Source organism: Chaetodon trifascialis, chromosome 11, assembly GCF_039877785.1.
Source record: "Chaetodon trifascialis isolate fChaTrf1 chromosome 11, fChaTrf1.hap1, whole genome shotgun sequence".
In the NCBI taxonomy this organism is placed as follows: domain Eukaryota; kingdom Metazoa; phylum Chordata; class Actinopteri; order Chaetodontiformes; family Chaetodontidae; genus Chaetodon; species Chaetodon trifascialis.
The window spans coordinates 12,863,719-12,884,882 of NC_092066.1; the positions used below are offsets into that span (position 1 = coordinate 12,863,719).

At 41.1% G+C, this 21,164-nt stretch overlaps 2 protein-coding genes across 2 annotated transcripts; one reads left to right on the top strand and one right to left on the bottom strand.

Annotated features, from left to right (window-relative positions):
• Nucleotides 1-328: 328 nt before the first annotated feature.
• Nucleotides 329-7,974, bottom strand: ppp1r7 (protein phosphatase 1, regulatory (inhibitor) subunit 7). The gene is made up of 10 exons (XM_070974257.1): nt 7,910-7,974; nt 7,092-7,187; nt 6,848-6,903; nt 6,548-6,613; nt 6,188-6,318; nt 5,858-6,020; nt 5,571-5,687; nt 5,363-5,467; nt 5,145-5,231; nt 329-4,310 (listed from the first exon to the last, which is right to left on the bottom strand). Exons 1-10 carry the CDS (start codon nt 7,947-7,949, stop codon nt 4,134-4,136), a joined length of 1,038 nt encoding a protein of 345 aa, XP_070830358.1. The 5' UTR covers nt 7,950-7,974; the 3' UTR covers nt 329-4,133.
• A 7,726-nt stretch (nt 7,975-15,700) lies between these two features.
• On the top strand, nt 15,701-19,858 carry LOC139339204 (uncharacterized). The gene is made up of 6 exons (XM_070974709.1): nt 15,701-15,964; nt 17,019-17,201; nt 17,278-17,535; nt 18,319-18,417; nt 18,638-18,655; nt 19,380-19,858. The coding sequence occupies exons 1-6, from the start codon at nt 15,898-15,900 to the stop codon at nt 19,463-19,465; spliced, it is 711 nt and encodes a 236-aa protein (XP_070830810.1). The 5' UTR covers nt 15,701-15,897; the 3' UTR covers nt 19,466-19,858.
• The last annotated feature ends 1,306 nt before the right edge of the window (nt 19,859-21,164 follow it).

The following is a 21,164-nucleotide window of genomic DNA, read 5'->3' on the forward strand; positions in this document are numbered from 1 at the left end:
CTCCTATGAAAGCTGTGGAAAAAGTTTGGCTGAAAACACACACTACTTGTGATTTTAGATTTTGAATTCTTGAGATCAGATAGGAAAATCTTTTTACTCGTCTTTACTTTTTACTATTTCTATACTTCTATTTACTCCTCTGGCTTGTACAAAGTTTGCACCATATCTCTTCTTTATTCTGTTTTGGATCACTACTGTGCATTTTTTTTCTTGTAAATTAAGAAAAATAAAATAAAAAGTTATGTAATATGTTTGAATATTAAATTTCAAAATTGTACTGGATCAGTCATGACAAATATTATACCTGATAAATTAAAAATGCATAGACTTTCTCTTTCAGTAGTGTAATTTTATTGTTGTTTGCATAATACATTCAGTTTGAAATAACTTCAACCAAGTCCAGAACCTGAAGAGTCAGTTCCAACAACAACAAGCTACTAGCAATTTGACAGACTGCTCATTCGTGGACCAACCAAGGTCAAGTCAAGATCTTAATTACAGTATCTCACACAAATCTGTTGTACTGCCTGGCATAAAGAAAAACAAAACAAAACAGGATTTCACTTTACAAAGGGAAGGTGGTGATGGCACTGACTTTCTACATTGTATGTCCAAACTGTATTTACAAATACACAAAGTGACACTTCTAATCCCACTGGCCAACTGTAAAGTAATTATAGTTAAAGCTCAATATAAAATAAGATTACATTCATATCAATAATGCACAGTGTCCTGCTGATAGTCTGATATATGCTCATAAATGTTCTACAGTGGAGTTTTGGTCAAGATCACAAACCATGAAATTTAGGATTTAAAAGGTTTACAATCATGATTTAAATTCCTTTGAAAAAGAGCAAATCTTTAAGACAAGAAGCCTGTAATACAAACCAGCAATATTAAGCTGAAGTTTTCTTGCCTACAAAGGGAGATTCAATGTTAACTCAGACCACTTTAACAATCGCTATAGAACCAGATGAAAGGAACTAGCCGGTCAGAATCTTATGTTGCACCGAAAGCACTTGGCTTCATGTAAACCCTGTAACGCACTGAAATCTGATGTGTCTGTACTGCAACTTTTAGCCCTGAGGTGGGATATTATTTTCATATAAAAGATGCATCACTTTTTAATTGTAACAGGGAGTAATTCAAGTGCACTCAAGCATTATATACAGGGGACGACGAGAATAGGTCCCTCAGTTTTTGTTGAAGGTGGTCATCTTAGATAAACATGAATATCTGCTTTTTATGTAATACCGAAGGCCAAATGAGAAAATTGCAGAATGTGCCACTGTAGTGTCTTTACGCATCAGAAAATGTCAAACCTCAAAATGTGTTTAAAAAATTGTCTGAGCATGAAGTAATTTATCTTACATTAGTTAACAACACTTATATGAGACCAGTCCTGCCATTAGTAAGTTAATTCACTTCAAAAACAATCTACATTGTACTGTTATCAGTTCAAATAAAAGTCATGAAGCAAAGCTTCCCAAAATCATAAGACAACCAGAGGCTGTAATTTATGTTTTCAAATTAAAAGAAAAATAAAAAATTAAAAAATTAAAAGGTGTAAGCAACATTGAACAGGCTTTCACATCCATGCACACCTCAGGCTGAGTGACAGGCTGGCTGATCTGACTTTGGCTATCAAGCACTGTGCGAAGGAGTTAAATATCACTTCCTCTGTCCGCAGTGTGGCGCTAGAGAACACACACTTATTATACGTGATGTTGTCGGATATAAAGTCCAGACCACACAATGTAAAATTCAGGAAACTCAGACAATTGTCAAGTGGCTTGCTTCCTATTGCCAGCAGGTGGCGTTATGAGGAGGACTCATGAATGTCACATAGGCATGATCAGAAGGATCAGAAGGTATATATATATAGTTATTCACGCTTCCTGTTTGAAATGATCTTATGTTTACCACGGCAACCCCATTCGACCCAACAGATGCCGCTGTATCTCAAGCGCAGACCACAAAATAACTGTCCATGTCAAGTTTGCTGCATATTGGACGATGTGTTGTCAAGTTCCAACAGTCCATCAAAAGCTTTGTAATTTAGAAACGTGAAAGTCCAAAGCCCAAATCTGAGGTGGATTCTTTAAAAGCGCTAGGAGTTAGTACAAGCATGGCGCCTGTAAATGACAAAGAATACACAAAAAGTGCATGCTAAGTTCAAAATGGCCGCCCTCCAGTTGGAAATGGAGCATGACTCATGACTTTCTGTGAGTCAGGAAATGTTACATGTGCTTACCAAAATTTCATCTAGGTGAAACATGCAGTGAGAGCTACTTTGCTGAAATTTTGTAGGGGGCGCTATAGAGCCATATGGCCATACCAAAGCCCAAGACCCATATGGGATAAAGACTTTCACCACTTCTGATGCCAAATTTCATGAGTTTCAGAGCATCTCGAGCCCTCCTGTTTCACCACAAAACATGCACATATTCCACCTCACCACCGCAACATGAAAATTCAAAAGCTTCGCTATTTAGCATCATATGTTCTGTCGCCGTCACTGCCAGCCCTACATCTCTACAGTTTGCCTTTTATAATGGCCATCAATGATAGAATCTTTCAGTTCATTTCTTTCTAAATTTCATCTATATAACCCTTGAAACAGATACAGGAAGTGTTTCAAGTTAAAAACGATTTTTTTTTTCATGTCTGTGACACATTTTACAGATAATGACATTGAAGCTGGAGTGAAAGGTGTAACCTTGCAGGTATGACATCAACATGACTATCAACAAATCATTTTGTCACTGTCTATCTATCTATCTTTGCTGGGAACTGCACGTCACATGGAAAAGACAGGCGACAAGGTGAATCTCTCCATGATGTGGTGATGTAGCCATGCAGCTAACACGGGCTCTGTGGATGCTCTGACCTGTTGAAATACAGGGAAAAACTGGATAAAATTCAAAATGGCTGACTTCTGGTTCGGCAGAATTAATGACAGCCAGTTGGACATATGTACGAAACAATAAGAACGTGTGCGCTAAATTTAGTGAATATCGGAACAGCTTCATCCCAACTAAAGCCTGTCACATACTGGGGGGCGCTACAGAGCCCATTAAAGATGCACAAGCCCAACCATGATACAATGTCGCAGTGTTCCTGGGGTGTCTAAAAGTAATTGGGGGTTTTGATGTGTGTGCCAATTTCTGTGAGGGACTGTTGGTGAGGATTACTTTCTGGACACATTAAATAATTTTACATTGTCATGAGCTTTATTTGACTGCAGACGTCATTCTTACTTATCAGAAAATGGGCCTGTGAGCTGTAAAACACCTGGACAAGGAATAGACGAGGCTGCTGGACATCAGTTTTTCTTTGCCCTTCATCGATAATGATTCCACTTTATTAAAATGATTCACCAGTTTTCCTTAAAAAGACAGATTTAAGCAGGTGCCACTTCACTGAACTGATTTAACTCCGCATGCCGTCACTTTAGCATATGAGGCTTAAATTGTAGATTTTGGTACCTTGATCAGGACAGTTTCAAAGCGTGTTGGAACCAAAGGAGATGTGTTCTGAATATTAAGATATGTAAATCATATTCTATTATGGCCTTCCCTTTAAAGCTGATGTTTAATTGATCTTTTACCCACTGTGCATCTTGTAACAATGCTCTCATTCTGTCCAACCCAAAGGAAGAAACTCACAACAAAAACTCCTCAAAAAGTCAGAATGCCAGCCTTTCCTCACATTCAACAGTGCAATAAATCATTTTCCTGATGGGCTCTGCGTGATGGAGGCAAGATGTCTCCAAACTGCATCCCACATGCAAAACGATAAAAGAAAAAACAAGTGCAGAGGAGAAATGAAAAAATGGGGCGACGGGCACTTTCAGGGGAAATCAATTCCACAGTTCATATTCACCTCAGTTAATAAATAAGCTTCCATACAACAGCTTAGCTCAAGGTGTGAATGAGTGCATACATGCATACATGTATGTCGAGTGAGCCACGAGTGAGTTCAGTGTTGGAATGTGCTGTGTAGTTGTGTGTGGAGTGACTATACGATTCAGTGAAGCCGGTGTGTTTCAAAATGGAGTTGGTTTTGTAAGCAGGGCAGGCAGGGTGGTGAGGGCGAACACTGAAGTTGGCAGGTGAACTGTACACAGCGGTTTAGAAGCGGATGAAGGTGGCGTCGATCTGGCGTACGCTGGGAAGCGCCAGCATGATCTTTCGCCGGTACTGCGGGTCCTTCTGTAGAGGGTTCCTTTCAAGATAGACCGTCTCCAGAGACTTGGCATTCTTCAGCTCATCAAGATCTGACCAGTTGTCTATCTGATTATCGTTCATCTGGGGAGAGGTTAAAAGACAGGAAAACCAATAAGAGGACAACACAAACTTGCAACATACAGCACAGGGGATGTGGAGACCATTAAAACAAAAACTAAAGTTTAGAAGAAGGAGAATTAACGCAAGCCTTTTTAGCATTTACTGGCAGCATGTAAACATTTAATAAAAAGGTTTATAACACTCTATAATGTAGTTGTAAGCTGAGATGGTGTGTGAACAGATAATGAATGACAATATTGTTAATAATAATTAATGTCCTTATGGCCACTTTACAACTGCATTAGAGAGTTATCAAACATTTATTAATGTCTATAAAGTGCTTATAAATGCAGCATATGGGGACTAAAAGTAAAGTGTTTCCGCTGATTATGTAAATCAACTTCACTACCTTTTAAAATGGAAAATTAAATAGGGCTATATGATTTCAAAGTGCACACTCTTTTACTTTTGCTTTGTCATTTTCTTTTGCATTTCTCAACTGTCATTATGAGCTCTGCCTCTGGGGGTCTTGCGGCCAAACTTAGCTGATGCACTGCGGGAAGCAGTGAGAGCTCTCAATGGCTGTCTCCTGAAGCTGCATTTCACACGACAGCAGGAAAAGCACAGGTGTAATTAATAGTCTAATGACAGCTGCTCTGAGCCGGTTCCAGAGCTCAGCTCGTGCACATGCATGCGACTTTAAATGCAACAGGGACACTGCTGATGTTATCAGCTGCACCTGTACCTTTCTTGCTTGTCAAGTCAGAATGTCTGCTGGTACGGCTCCAGGTGCTCTGTGACAATGCTGCATCATAAAACATAATAAAATCAAGTCTTGTTTAACTTCATCCGTACCCAGAACTCCTGCAGGTCTGTCAGATGGCTGATGTTTTCAATCCTCTTTACTCGATTGGCTGCAATGTCCAGAGTTGTAAGCTTTTTCTGTGACGGAAAACAAAACAGTGTTTCAGGACGAACTTTGTTGTTGATGTTTGCACAGTTAGCAAAACACACGACGGACAGTTTGACATTCAGTCCTTTCAGAGATGGGCTGTGGGATTTCTGTAACTCACATTGTTTTCCAAGCCCTCAATGACTTCAATGCCGTTGTGGCTGAGATAGAGCTCTCTCAGGTTGACAAGGTTCTGCAGACCCTCGATTTTAGTAATCCGGTTACTCTGCAAACAAATATTCATAAAGTTATTAAAGGTATCCATTATACAGTAAACACCTGAATGTTATTCTTGGAACTACTCAGGTAGAAAATGTGTGTGAGAATACCTGAATGCTTAAAACAGACAGGTTGTGTAAACCGTCCAGATTTTGGAGCTTAGTTATTTTATTGGTACCAAGAAATAAACTTTGCAAAGATGAAAGCGTGTCGAGGTTCTCAATGACCTGTGAACAAAGCAAAGTGGAAGAGACACAAATAAGCGCGACACAATGACTTCTGAATTATTTCATTAATGTTCTATAACATCTCATTTTGCACCATCATTTTCTGTATGTGAAGCATTGATTTCCCAATTTGCAAGACGATTCTGCCCAAGAGACCCTTCATGTCGTACCCGGATCCGATTGGAGCCGAGCTCCAGCATCTCCAGGCCCGTGAAGTGCTCCAGGTTGGAAATGCTGCTTATTTTGTTGTGAAGCAGAAAAAGCTTCTTCACGCGAGTCAACTGCTCCAAACCCTCCACCTTCCTCAGAATGTTAAAGGACACATCGAGCTGCCTGTGGATCAGTCAAATAAATAAGCTCACAGGAATGAATCATATTGTTCGAGGTCAGCCGCATGAAAACTTTAACTTTCTACACCCCAAAAGCCGCATGTGAGTGTATAGAACTGAGATCTGCCATTGATAACATAAGACAAAGCCAAGACTGTTATTCAGACTTACTCCAACTCCGTGAGGTGGTTCAGGTTCTCCAGTTTGCGGATCTGATTGTCATAGAGATCTAGTTCCCGCAGTGAGTTCAAACTGTCAAGGTTTTCTATCTTTTTAATGAGATTCTGCCGTAAGGAGAGCGTCTGCATAAAGAGATGAAAAGGAAACAATCAACAGATACAATCAATAGCTGTATGCTACTATTGACCCTAAAAATCCTTATTTTTTCAGATATGATTAATAAAGAAAATAAAACTAATTAAATTTTTCTTGCAAGGAACAATAAAGGAATATCCCCAGATCCTGCATAACACGCTGCGACCATTACTTCGTCACAGACTGAAAGTTGCACTAAATGGTGAGGTCACTTACTTTCGCCTTCTGTAGCACCTGCAACCCTTCAATCTTTCCAATACGGCAATGAACAAGATCAACATCCTAGAAAGAAAACAAGCATCTTAGGATGACATATGGTCTGTAAGTAGTAGCAGTAGTTATTAGGGTTTATTGTGTCATGTACACCAGTGCCCAGGCCACACACGGACTTAACAGACTCTAGAAATATAGCAGTGATGCAGTGCAGCGGTGAAGCGTTTGTCAGAAAAGACAAAATGACTTTTCATGAGGCTGCTTTGCAAATAAAGAACTTAATATCCACCAATGCCCACCAACCTCTTCTTCTGGGTCCAAGGTTATGGTGTCCATGTCAACGGGAGATTCTTCTTTACCTTTAATAAGAGCAAGAGTAAATCAGATGGACTAATATGGCCTTTGTATCAAGGTATTAATTAACATGACATGAACAAGCTTAGTTGTTAATGCTGTCATAAAAGTCACTAATTGCTCTGTTTTTTGTTCATGCTGAAACCACATCACAACTGATGGCCTAACTGATGGCCTGATTGAGATGATTTACTTGTGTTAGCGGGCTGATTGGGATCCACATCGCCGTTGATACTCCTCCTCCTCGTCTCATCATCACCAGACTCCTCAGACTCACCCCTTCGGTCCACTGCAGTCAGCAGACAAAGAGAAGCAGAGTTTCACCATGCAGATGCAGAGCTGCTGTCTGTATCAGTGACACATTTAGCTGCTGTGTAATATGATTCAACGACGAGGCCAAAGTCCACCTCGCCCACGGAGTCAGAGAGTATGCATGTGAAACTACGAGCCTCTGTCAGGGTTTACAGACCATGGTTATTAACTAGATCATGTCTCTGCACCTAACATGTAACATGCCGAATCCAGATTACACTAATGGGTTATTTTAAGCTGCAACTGATGTGATTCACTTTGTGTTTCCAGTCTTTCCAGTTTAGAGCCAACTCGCAAGGAAAGGTTAGCATTCTTGCATTAACACACACTGAGCACTACTAACCCTGTTAGCTAGCAGGTTAGCTGACTGGACCACTCTAGACACGTTTACAAACTAGAATTGGTGACCGTTATATGGGCGGACAAGTTATATTAAACATGAAATCCAGTTTCAGACCATTAAACCAAACAATGGCGAATGGCAGGGCAGCATGAGTGGATGTTAATTGAACAGCGTCAGCTAACGAGGATTGTTGTTAGCCTGTTAGCTAGCAAGCCAAGGATGAAGGTCTGCTGGTTAACAAGGACAACAAATGGCCGGAAATGCTCACACAAAAAGAGACACGTTTCTCTGCATGAATGTCGGTTGGTCCAGCTCTTACGATCATGACTCGGCTGCATCTTCTCATATGTACTCACCTTCCATTTCTTGGAGCTCTCCAACAGACCGGGAAGCCATGTTTTCTGTAAACAGTCCTGACAACCGCTCAGCCAATCCGGTGGATGCTCATTCCACAGGCAGCCACAAGGGGCGCTCGTACCACACATTAAAACTACAAGTCGCGCGTACACATTGTTCTGTGCGCTGACTATGACAGCCAGAGATGGAGGAAGTATTCAGCTTCTTCACTTCAGAAAAGTACTATTATCACACTTTAAACATGCTTGTTACATTGTAAATATTAGTTATGTATGTAAGTATAATCATGAAACTGTATCATTAGAAGAAGGATTAAATGATCAATCACAAAGGGGATGTATATTTTAGATGTTTACATTGAGGTGAGAGATATTAAAGATATGGGCTGCCAAACAGCACACAACAGCACCCCAACTGCTTGTGACCCAGGCCTCTGGGGAAATGACTTTGACCGGCCCAAAGCACCCGCCTACTGGGACCGAAAAATGGGACCGATGGTTTGTTAAAATAAAAGCGCTGATATGTCTGCGTCAGTTCCATTAGGAACTTCACATGTGAAGGAGCAGCAGGGTGTGTCCACACCCACAGTATATACAATGAGCAAACAAACACACACACGCCCACACATGCACACACACAAACCATCAGCACCACATCAGACATAAAAGCAGAAAAAGCTAAGCCTGTTAAATAAATAGTACCTCCATAATGGAGGAGCAATAAATAATGGTTACAATAAGTCCTAAGTGTTAAAAAGACAGTCCAAGAGGGGTTTGACCACTCAAAAGTCTTATGGATACTGTAGTATAATTTTTCTATTAGATATGTGAAGAATCAAGTATAACACTGTAGCTAATGGTAAACAATAGTAGTAGCTCTGTGGAGCCTGATATGATAGTGTAGCTCTGTGGAAGCCTGATATGATAGTAGAAATTAATTGCTGTTTGCTTGAGTGAAGGAAGAGCGCATAAAGGGTCAAGATGATAGTGCCAAGATGAGAAGAGAGGTTGCTGTGCAGTGATGATGATGTGCTGCAATGACACCATGCAGCTAACATTGTGAGGGCAGGACACCTGGATCATAAATCTTTGGGGCTTTCCATGGCCTTGCAGGTGTTTTAGCCGGTTCTGACTGGTTTCAGACCGGGATGGTTGTGACCTAATATAACCCTGCGTGTCCTTACATAACCTTACTGTATTTAATCCATGTTTAATATTTGTTATAATCATGAAAGAACTAAATGGTCTTATAATCATAACTATGATTTACTGTGCTTTAACGAATAATGGTTTGGGATGATTTAATATACTTTGCTATATTTTAAAGCATTCTCTATGTGATATGTCCTTATGCTTACATGCAATCATGATAATAAAATGTAATTTGATGTTATTTTTTAAAAAACAGAGCCCATGACAATCAAAAACTAATGGTGTATAATTAGAGGAATAGAGAGGAGAAAAGAGGAGATAGCAGCCAAAAAGTACCTAATGGTGTAAAAAATAGAAGAGCCTAGAAAAAAAGAAAAAGATGCCCCAAGGGCGGGGAATACCTTCAGCAGAACTGTATAAAAGATAGAGCACTGACCGTTGTAGGTCAGAGACTTCTTCAGATGTACACCCTGTGTGTTTCTGGATTTCTCTCCCTTTGTTGTCGCGGCAATAAAGTGTTTGCATCTCGGACCCTGACTCCTACAGATCCTTTTTGAGCACTTTTTCTCAGACAGCTGAATTTGACTATTTCTGGACTGTTGTGGATTGTACATCTGGCCTTCAAATTCCACGACAATACAAGGACAAGGCTTGACAGTGCTCTATTTGTCCTAAATGTAGGGGCTCTGTATCTGTGGCCTGAGGGTGATTATGGATTCAATAAACCATCTGTAGAATGCAGATGTTTTATTGAACCCAATAGCACACACACACACACACACACACACACACACACACACACACACACACACACACACACACATTCCTGTTGATCTTCTCATACACTGCTCCCCACCACTCTGTCTCCAAGGATGCTGTTAATGTTGGATCAGGAAGCTCACTCCTATCCCAGCTTCTCATCCTGGACAGACACACCCAACAGTGGTTGTGTGTGTGTGTGTGTGTGTGTGTGTGTGTGTGTGTGTGTGTGTGTGTGTGTGTGTGTGCGCGCGTGTGTGTGTGTGCGCGCGCGCGCTGTCTTAGACTGAAAACAAAACTGCTGAAAAGTATTGATCCATAATCAGTGATCTCTTTTTCTCATATAGTTTAAAGTGTGTTTTCTCCTCTTTTCTGCACCTTTAGAGTGACCTTTAGAGCTTTGGAAACGTGACTAAATATTTTAGTCCAAACTTGATTATTCACGGTCATTTTGATGTTGCAGTATCTTGTCCCCAACGGCCAAATCAATGAGGAGTCTGTTAGTACTGGGAAGCAGTTATACTAATTGTGTGCTACCAGGGTCTGGTCAGCAGAGGAGGCGTGGTTCCCTATTAGAACTACTGCGTTTGATAGACATGAGTCAATTTATCTTTACACCGTAGTAGGTTTATATTTTGAGATTAAGTTGTAAAAGTGATACAGGTTTGATTCTGTGTGGGGATCTGCAGTTTTCCCCTCATTTTCCCATCGTGTCTTTGTGTTTCCCTTTCCCTGTCTCCTGTCGGCCTCTCCGCTGTCTGTTGTGTGTGCGTGTTTTACTGCAGGGCGTGGCTGCCAGGTCTGGTCCGACCTCCTCCTCTCCTGAGCACACCTGCTCTCAATCGCTACCATAATAAATGGCAGCACTTACACTACCATTTGTGTGTGTGGGTGGGGGTTAATAAGTTGGAACTAATGACATTATTAATAATTGATATACAACTGGTTTCTAAATCAGTTACAAGCCACTAACAAGAACAACTTTTGGGTTGCCAGGTTGTAAATAAAATCACACTTTTTAGTGTTTATCCTCCTCAAGCACTATGCTTTTTCTGTCTTTTTAGCAGGCTCTTTAATTCATCTGCAAGCCCGCCTGGAATGAACTGTTGACTACATACCTTGTGGAAAACAGCTGCAGAACATCTGGACAATTGAACATTAATGGACCTTTGTTAAGTACCTGTTAACATTTAAGTTTTAGCCATTAAACATTAATAAAGTTGTTAGTTATGGCTTATACTATTTAAAAAAAAGGGTTAGCTTTAATTTTAATTTTAAAATAAAAAATTTAGGCACTATTTAGGCTCTATATTTGAACGAGTTCAATCCACTGATGTAAAGTCATGATGTGAATGGATCAAAATACATCTTATTTTGAGTTATCAAGGAAAACATTTGCAAACATGGCTGCAGCTCAAATCCATGAAGGCAATCAATTGTTTTAATTCTATAGACTTTACACATTTTATTTATTCAGTTGACTTTTCTTTATATTTTCTATACTTTTTTAAGATATAATTGGACCCAACACAGTCTGAATGGTGGTTCAAAGTAGAACTTAATTGATTAGTCAGTTGATAATTAATTTTCATCTATTTTGACAGTAATGTTTCAAGCCAAAAAGCATGTTCCAGCTTCTGTAAATGTGCCTATTTTCTGGATTTCTATAGTAAACTGAAGCTTCTCACGATTTTCTGACATTTAATTGACCAATTAATTGACAAATTAATCAGCAGATTAATAAAAAAAAATAGTTTAACTACAGTTAATTAGCTTGAATTTTGACCTGCGCCTGTTACCTGCCTGCCGACTCTGTAGCTCTGCCTGATCAACCTGCTTTCCGGTTTGGACTCTAGCTACGAACGGTACTTTGCCCTGCTTAAAGAACTCAGTAACCTTGCTGCTCCTGCCATATATCTGTCTCTGGCTGTTGTCTCTATGTGTGGATTCTCTCTTACCTCTGACAGAACGATCTGGCCAGAAATGGATCCAGCAGAACTTCAACATCTCTGTGCTCTGGTGGGCAAGCAGGGCTCTGCTCTCAACACGCAACAGAAGGAGATGGTGACAGTAACACATCATCTGCAAGCTCTCCAATAGCATTGAGCACCTCTCCAACTGACTACAGCAGCTTCAGTTCGTAGCTCCGCCCAGCCAGACCACTTCTTCACCAGTGCTGCCGTCCGCTCCACCAGCACCACACCCTAGCCAGGAGCCACGTTTGCCTCCTCCCAGTCGCTACAGCGCCTTTGCCTTTCTTTTTTATCCCAGTGCTCCCTTGTATTTGAACTGCAACCGTCCACCTTCCCATCCGATCGCTCCCGGGTTGCCTACGTAATCACTCTCTTGGATGCGAGAGAGCGAGAGAGTGGGGAACCTCGGTGTGGGAAACCGATTCACCTATCTGCGCCTCCTTGGAGGTTTTCACTTAGAAGATGAAGAAGGTGTTTGACAGGTCTGTCAGCCTTTTTGAATGGTCTCTCTGACACTGTAAAGGATGAGCTAGCCACCCGTGAACTGCCTGCCACACTAGATTCACTCATTGACTTGGCTATTTGCATTGATAGCAGGCTAACACAGAGGCAGAGGGAGAGGCTAGCCGGGCGCTTGCAGTTATGTCTCCTCAGATCACCAGCAGCGGATCCAGTTCCTAGTTGGTGGCATGGTGGCTCGGTGGTAACACTGTCGCCTCACAGCTAGAAGGTCAAATCCCTCCCCGAATCCCCCCCGGTTTGAATCCCGCTGTGGGCGCTGGGCGTGTCCTCCACCATGCTTTTGGTGCCTGCTGTTCGAGGAAAAAGGGGCCTTTCTGTGTGGGTATCCTCCATAAAAATACCCCCACTAAAAACATGCAAGAAGATCACCACCTGACCAATGGTGACAAAGAGGAACTGGTCCCCTGGCGCTGGTCGAATGGCAGCCCTCCGCTCCTGGTCTGCCGTGGAGGAAGGACTGACCATGGATGGGTCAAATAGCGGGAAAGAATTTCACATATGCATGGCGTGTTTCCTCCTCAACTCTGCATGTTGTGTGTAAGAAATGTGACGAATAAAGGAATTCTTCTTCTTCTTCTTCTAGCTCCTCAGATCTACAGCCCATGCAAGTGGACCGGACCCGGCTGTCCCCAGCTGACACCACCCGCTCCTGCCTGTACTGCGGACAGTCTGGACACTACATCACATCCTGCCTGTTAAAAGACAACGCTCACTAGTAGAAAGGGAGTTACTGGTGAGCGTCCTTCCCTTCTCCGAATCTCCACCCTCCAGTGGAGAGACTATCGGCTGGAGGTGGCTGTACTTATTGACTCAGGGGCAGATGAAAGCATGATTGACACCGCGCTGGTCGGACAGCTGGGTGTCCGTACCCTAAGGCTACCCCAAACCATGAAAGCCAATGCTCTCAATGGTAAAACTCTTGCCAAGGTAAAGTACATCACTTAGCCTGTCACCCTTCTGATTTCTGGCAATCACTGTGAAGAAATTTCCCTGCATCTGATTGACACTCCCCAAGTTCCCATAATATTGGGCTATCCCTGGTTGGTTAAGCATAACCAACAAGTTGTTGGCCCAGGCAATTTGGGGGTTTCTGGTGAATAATTCACTGAAGAAATAGAGTATAATGTTATAATCAATGGTAGCGAATGACTGAACTGAAGGTGATTGATTTATTGAGCCTGATATTATAGTAGCTTTGATGAAGACGTAATACTGTGATGACACTGCAATGCCCAGAATGACACCTGGCAACAGCTGATACACTGAGCGTGAATCTGTGATATTGTGACAGAGGCGGAGTGATCATGAATATATGACAGAAGAAGAATGCTCATAGTTTGGGATTTTGAGATCCACCTCATGGCCTTGCAGGTGCCCTGACTCTGTGTCAGGGCCATGCAGAGACCTTTGGAGGGGCAGGTGCTCAAAGTTAAAAGGGGGCACATGGAGCACGAATTTGAAACACCATACAGAAACATACTTTGCAATATAACTGGTTGAATGTTAGCAACCCATATTCATAAAGAATGTAACATGGAATCACAACATACCATATCATTGTCCACACCTCATATATTTGTTAGAGGCCAGTGCAAAGCAAAATTAGTCTGTTTTACCTGATGGGGTACATTAAACAGCTTCTGTTGAGGGGGTTGGTGAGGAGGCTGCTGCTGCTGATGTGACATTTCATACCTTTTCAAAAATTGTACTGTATAACCATGAATTTAATCCATTCATAATCTGCCCTTTATTATTCCTAAATTAATAAAGTAAAAAATAATTAAATGATCTAGAAATCATGTATTTAAATATTTCTGTGCTTTTATTCAGTTTGACTATCGACTTTGCACAAGACAGCAAGGTTCTAAAAGTTTTATAATTTGTATGTATATTATATTTAATTTGTGTGTAAATGTTATAAACAAACAAGTTCTGATATGTTTAAATGAGAGGTTGAGAAAATCAAAATTCAAATTCTTCTATTATTGTTGTATTTATACTGTAATAGTCCAAAATTATGTGAATATGCATATTGCATAGTACGTGCCAGCTTTGCTCCTCGGACTTCTGACCCCTGCAGATCTTTATTGGATATTTTAAGAAGATTTTTTGCAACAATTGGACAGCTGAATTTGAGTGTTTTGGGGGATGATGCTGGAGCACCTGCTCCCTTGCCGCTTGATGCCCAAAGTGCCCTTTTGTCAAAGTGATTTTTTTTTTTTTGTAAGTGTCTGTGTGTGTGAAAGTCCGTCTGTGTGGCCCAAAATAATAATAAATAAAACAAAATAATAATAATAATTTAGATCTACCTTGGTCACATGATCCACACCGTGCCCTCACTCTGCCGTCACTGCCCTGAGGTGCCCAGATGTGCCCTGATGCTAATCGCTGAGCTGCTGGAGACGACCACTGCTAGTCTCGCGAAACCCCGAAGACCCGAGGGAGTAAACAACTGGTCCTGTCACCGGACCATTTGCTCTGTGTGACCTAACATAACCTCGCTGTCCTAAAGTAACCTTAAATCATGTATTCTTTATAACTGTGTGTTTTACTATAACTACCAATGAACTGATTATTCTTATAATCTCATCATGGTTTTGATGTAATCCTACAGAGCACTTAATGACAATACTTCTTTATATTATTTTCTTATTACTCTTTATTATTCCCTTTTAAACTAACTAACTAACTAACTAACTAACTAACTAACTAACTAACTAACTAACTAACTAACTAACTAACTAGAGTTGATAAACCTTTTTTTTTAGAGATGGCTGGCCTTTTGCTGATCATTAAGATGAAGAAAAAAGGACATCTAAGGCAGATCAGATTACCTAATGGTGTATCAAAACTATTGGACTATACTTAAGAGGATGCCCCCGGGGGCGTGGTAAGCCCTGAGCTGAACTGTATGAACTCCACTGTAAATTGGAGGAGTCAGGATTGACTCTGTGCGTTATTTCTGAGCGTGTTCCCCTTTATTAATTTGTCGATAAAGTACTTTGCTCCTCGGACCTCTGACCCCTGCAGATCTTCATTGGATATTTTAAGAAGATTTTTTGCAACAATTGGACAGCTGAATTTGAGTGTTTTTGACCTCTTTGTGCATTTGGCCTTCACACTCCACTAAACACGACTAGCACTGCAGGGGCGCCTCCTCACCACTCGCCATTGATTGGGCTAACTCTTAACACCTGTTACAGTGAGTTAAGGAAACCGGTTAGTTTGGCATCGTTTCACTCCGGGTGCTTGTCTGTAACGTTGCAGAGCCAGAGACTGGACGCGCTGGACGGGACCTCCCAGACTACATGCCAGCCACGTTAGCCAATCAGAAGCCACTAATTCATCGAAGCGAAACCGAAGCGAGCCTCGCAAGGAGCGGAGGGGAGCTACGTCTCAGTTTGTGACCGTGTCGCAGAGTTTTTAAAGGTTTCGGCTGTTGTTAGGGATGTGTTCTTAGAGCAGTGGTTACACTTAAATGGCTTAAAACAATCCCTGCTATTTTTAGCTCTGGAGAGTTTTGTCTTCCCCGGACGGTTGAACGGTGCTGCATTCAAAGTCGAAAACAGGAGGCGCAAGAAAATGCAGAATCTTTGCATTCTTGCGCTCATGTTGTGCGACTTGTCGCTGAGTTTGCCTGTTCCAGTTGGTAAGAAGCTTGTCTCGTTGTTTTGCATTGCTTTTCAGGATAACTCATAGATTACACCAAGAAGAAAGTTAACAGGCGCGTAACTTTACCCGCACTAACTTTTACTGTGGACATTAAAGGATTCAGTTCGATAAGAGTCGTGCTTTTGATTTCTGTGCTTTAACTCCTCCACAGTTCACAGGTCAGCAGGTTATGGTTGCACGGACTGACAGAGGCATCATGTAGCTACACCTGCACAGTGTCAACAGCAAAGCCCAGCAGTAAATCCTGCCTTTGAGAAATTCAGTGCTCACGTTTTGTGGACACTGTCAGAGAGGCGCTCCTTCCACTGAGCGTATTTACGAGCCCATAGTTAGTGTTTGCGTTAGACTGGGTTGCATTTCATTGACAGTTTAATGCATGAAGCAGAAACAGTGCTAGCAAAGACTGACAATAATCATAATAATGAAAAGATTTCTTCTAGGCCTCCTGTCTTGGATTGCATTAGATTGGACAGCTTTATCTCATAAAACGGGTGACTCAGTGCAAACTACTTTTATTGCGTTACAAATGCAATGACTGGTTACTTTACAGATTAAAAATTCACCATGCACATTGCATTTAAAGTGCATCTTGGAGCGGCATTGCAACATTCCGATGAGCTCCTTTTACTTTTGGTTTTACTGTTAGAATTTAGTCATCCAAGCAGGGTTGAATCAAGGCAACTAGAAACCTGAAAACATTTCGCCTCTCAGCCTCTTGGATGAGTTTATACAACCAAGTCTAGTTGCCCTTAATTCAACCCTCCTTGGATAACCATGACCTGGATGACTGAGAATCCTCATAGATGTCATTTAGTTATGTTTTGTAAAGTAAAATCTCAATGTAATCAAACATTACGGCTGTTACTACTCTTACTTAAAGATTTTGAATGTTTTCTGTTACATTTTTAGCTTCTTTTGCATCTCCTGTGACATTACATGAAAACATTTTAAAAAGGCAACTTTAACTGTCATATTTTCAGACTACTTTCGCTTTTGTTGTTTACGCATGTATTTTGGTTGCCTCCCATTAGATACCGTCATCGTGCAGGTCCAGCAGTTCGGAGTGGTGGGTGCTCAGCGGGTTGTGGACCAGGTCCTTCTCAATGGAGTCTCTCTTGCAGGCATAAGCCAGGAAATTGACAGCATTGTCCAAACCATGTCAGCTGACGCTTTCCTTCCAACTCATATCAGTGTCAACCAGACTACAGTCCTGAGTGAGCAAACTTTCACGTGCCAGTATTGAATTATAACGAAAGCGACAGTGTTAATGGCCTTTATCTCACTCCTTAGGAAACCACACTGTCCTTCGTTCTCGCGAATGCATACTGGAGGGGTCTGAGCTGCACTGGGCTGACCGTGTGTTCTATGATGGGAAGGTCTATCTGACTCTGGACCACAATGACACGTGGACAGCCCACATACCGCAAGCACTGGCCCTCAAAGTGTTGTGGGACCAGGAGGCGCAGCATACAAGGATGGCGAGGATCCGCCTTCAGGAGGGATGCATCAAGCTAATGAGGGAACTGAAGCTCTCTGAGGAGCAGTCAGGTAGATGTTCTGTCAGGCTTTTCAGAACAAATCTTGTAACAGTCATCAAGCTTTTATGGTTGATATAAAAAACACAATTTCCCTGCAGCTCTGTAGTGAACATGCTTCTTTCTCCTCTTTTATTTCCGAAGTGATGTTGATCGTTTATTCACAGACATTTGGAAACAAGTGGAGTGCATCCTGTGTTGTTGATAGTTGCTGAGCTCTGAGGGAAACTGAAAGTAATCCAGTTGCTGTTGCAACAGAAGCACCAACAGTAATACCACTTGTTTTACTTTAACACTAACTATAATGGTATATTGGAGCAACCATCACAGTACAAAATCATCAATCACATCATGAAAATTAACTTAGTAACTCCCTCCCTCATGGCATCTTGAGTTTAGCCTTCACATGTCTTTGCTCGCTACTTGTCCTGACTTGTCTGCCTGTGATGTGAATGATCATGTGCCTTATCGTAAGACAGGACCATTTTACATTCTTCATTCACTGCTATTCTCACCGCAATGTCAGTGATAGCAAATGGACATAATGGCAGCATTAGGTGATACCTGGTCTGGGTCCATAGCAGGGGGAAAACAGGCCAGAACCCTGCTGGTGGCTGGGGCTTGTGGAGGCAGCTGATGGCATTTGACTGAGTCATGTGACGCAGTGGTTGCTAAAAAGTGAAAGGGTTATTCTAAAATAGAACATCAGCTTGCTTTTGCAGCAATCCACATCCATATACAGTACCCACATGTTCGATAGTGAACAGATTTATTGATTATTGAACTCTTTTCTTAGTTCCAGGGACTCCTTTGCCTCAGATTCTGATCCCCGTCTTGGCCTTCATGGCGTTTATGGGACTAACTATAATCAGCCTCCTCCTCTCCAAAAAGCTGGGTGAGTATACAAGACTTTTACTTTCCATTTGGATAATGTCGTGCAGCCTTTAATAGTTAAAAGCAGCTTGAAAAACAGCAAAAATGATTTCTTTCACAGTGGGAAAAGAGCAGACATTTTCAAACGTGTCCTGTCACATGATTTTGGTATGGAGTCTCATACTCACGAGGAAATATAAAGCATAGTCATGTGTTTTGTCTTTCTCACTCTCTCTGCTTAGGTTTGAGGCACCCTGGAGGTAAGACAACAACAATCTTTGCTTTCTCTCAGGTCTCTGTACACTGCAGACGTCTCAGTTAACAGTCACGGGTGAACAGTGCTAGAGAGTTAAATATTAATTGATCTCAAAAATCCCTGCATCGCGGTTCACTCTGTGGTGCTGTATGTACAGGATGACCTCACTTTTATTATTCTGAATATGACTGCAATTGCCAGGTCAGGTCAGAAATACAGTCTGATTCCAAAAAAGCTGGGATGTGTGAAACATAAATAAAACAGAATAATTTGCTTATCATTTTTGATGATACAGAGGCAATATATTTAATGTTTTACCTCATCAGCTTCATCGATTTATGTAAATATCTGCTTATTCTGAATTTGATGGCACCAACATGTTTCAATCAAGGTGGGACAGGAGCAGCTAAACCCTGGGAAAGTTGTGGAATGCTCCAAAAACACCTGTTTGGAACATTCCACAGGTAAACAGGTTCATTGGTAACAGGTGATAGGATCATGGTTGGGTTTGAAAGGGGCAGCCTGGAGAGGCTCAGTCGTTCACAAGCATGCTTGGGATGCTTTACACAGCATCCCAACTGTTCTGGAATCAGGGTTGTAACTCAGTTAATGCTCATAAATTCAAAAGTGAGATGCAATAATCTTGAACAGTGAGTTTGTGGCAGTTCATTATGGTAGCTTGTGTTTCTGTCTTGAATTTCAGCCCAATCTGTGATCTTCCTTTTCAGGTGTTATTGGCTCCGTCATACATTACCCTCAGGACATGACTGAAATGGCTACAGAGATAAAAGACAGTGGTTACCGTACCTTGTAATGCAAAGCTCCAGCTGATCAACAGGCTCACGTTTGCGCTTCCCTCTCCATTTCTACTGCTGATTGTCCTTTCGATGATTTAGCATGTTTCCTTCTGTGAATGGAGAGCGTGCCCCATGAATGTAACCAAACCTTTGCTACAGAACCAACAGCCCACAGTATGAACCCTGTGTGGTCTGGATTTCGAACCATTTTATGCACTTTAATGCATCTGTCACACTTTACACTGTTGTTCTTATTGCATATGCTTTTAAAACTTGTGCATTCATACACATACACAAACAAATGTAAACATGTTCACTGCCTGCAGCGATATAAAAGCTTCTTTTTGCACAATTAATAACTGTGGAGCGTGTTTTCACTGAGCGTAAATTCTAGACTAAGCTATTCCTTTCAACAATTCGTGAAAATAGACAATAAAAATGTTCCGTTCCAGTCATGCACAGTATTTAAGTATTTAAGACAATATCAAAAATGGCCTCATAGTCTGTAGATAAAGCCCTGCTGAAATCAAATGTTTTGTTTTGCCACTGATAGTGAAACACTGGATGGACTGAGCATGTTTATCCAAAGAGTCAGACTGTCAGTCTGTTGTTGGTTGGTTTGAGATACCGTCCTTATGGGTGAATATATTTCTTTGTGATGCTATACATTTTGTGTTTGTTTTTCCCTAATGTTTGTTCATGAAAAATTTTCAAAAAATGTCCAATTAAAGATACTTTTATTGCACATTTGTCTCATATTGCCCAATTCCTTTTTTTCCACCAAGCGTGAGGTTACCAAAATCTGAAATTAGAACATCTGATTTAAGGAAAAAATTCCCTTGGATTTCTGGACAGTTAACTGATTCTTTGGTAGGTTAGCCTCTCATAAATCTAATTAAAAGGAATATCTAAGACAAAGCACTTGATCCAAACAGCTTTACTATTGTCTACAGTAGTTTTTGTAAATAGTGTTCTACTCTGCCTCATAGAATACTGATGATGAGCCTGTGGAAGAAGTGTAGGACATTTGCACCTCATCAGCGATAATTGAGTTTCAAAGATGCTTTCATGATGGTTTAAAAATTGTAACATTTGAAGCTCATTTCCATAATTATAACTGTATGTCTCCAGAGGAAAAAAACTGGGAAAGAATACCAGTATAGTCATTTTGTCAATGGATACAAGCAACAGTTTATCTTGAACACAATCAACAAGAGCTATATCAGCTGCAGCCTCTGATTATACTCCTGCTTTTTGGGAACATATAGTCCTTAAAGACCAACACATCAAAATCCGTGTGACGTTTTTGGATGAGCTTTAATCAGAGACAGAATGTTCCCACTGAGCTGCTGAGCGAGTCCGTGTGTGGTGTGTCACATCTTGTGTGCTGATACTGACTGCTCCCAAGATAATTGTGCCAGATTAAACTTTTAATGCCAAGGTAAATTAACAATGGAGTGCTCACTTAAGTTAACTAAAAACCTGCTGAGAATGAATGGTGTCAGTCTAATTTATTTCCAGGAACTTGCTGCAAAGTGGATGTTTATTCACACAGACATCAGTTTACACATTGCACGTCTCTTCCTTGTCTATTCTGCATATTAGTAAATCATTGTGATTATGTTGATTAAAATAATCTCCAAAATATAGCTCTAGTTATATCTTTTTGGGCTTTGATGATTTATCATTTAAGTACACCATCTGTGTAATGTATGA

What these genes read in the sequence shown, in the direction of transcription:
- ppp1r7 (XM_070974257.1), bottom strand. Translation starts at nt 7,949, where the DNA reads ATGGCTTCCCGGTCTGTTGGAGAGCTCCAAGAAATGGAAG. An exon ending in AGGTGCTACAGAAGGCGAAA is followed by an intron (nt 6,319 to 6,547) that starts GTAAGTGACCTC and finishes CTCTTTATGCAG; the next exon opens with ACGCTCTCCTTACGGCAGAA. An exon ending in TCGGCTCCAATCGGATCCGG is followed by an intron (nt 5,688 to 5,857) that starts GTACGACATGAA and finishes CTTTGTTCACAG; the next exon opens with GTCATTGAGAACCTCGACAC.
- LOC139339204 (XM_070974709.1), top strand. Translation starts at nt 15,898, where the DNA reads ATGCAGAATCTTTGCATTCTTGCGCTCATGTTGTGCGACTTGTCGCTG. An exon ending in GAGTTTGCCTGTTCCAGTTG is followed by an intron (nt 15,965 to 17,018) that starts GTAAGAAGCTTG and finishes GCCTCCCATTAG; the next exon opens with ATACCGTCATCGTGCAGGTC. An exon ending in CAACCAGACTACAGTCCTGA is followed by an intron (nt 17,202 to 17,277) that starts GTGAGCAAACTT and finishes CTCACTCCTTAG; the next exon opens with GAAACCACACTGTCCTTCGT.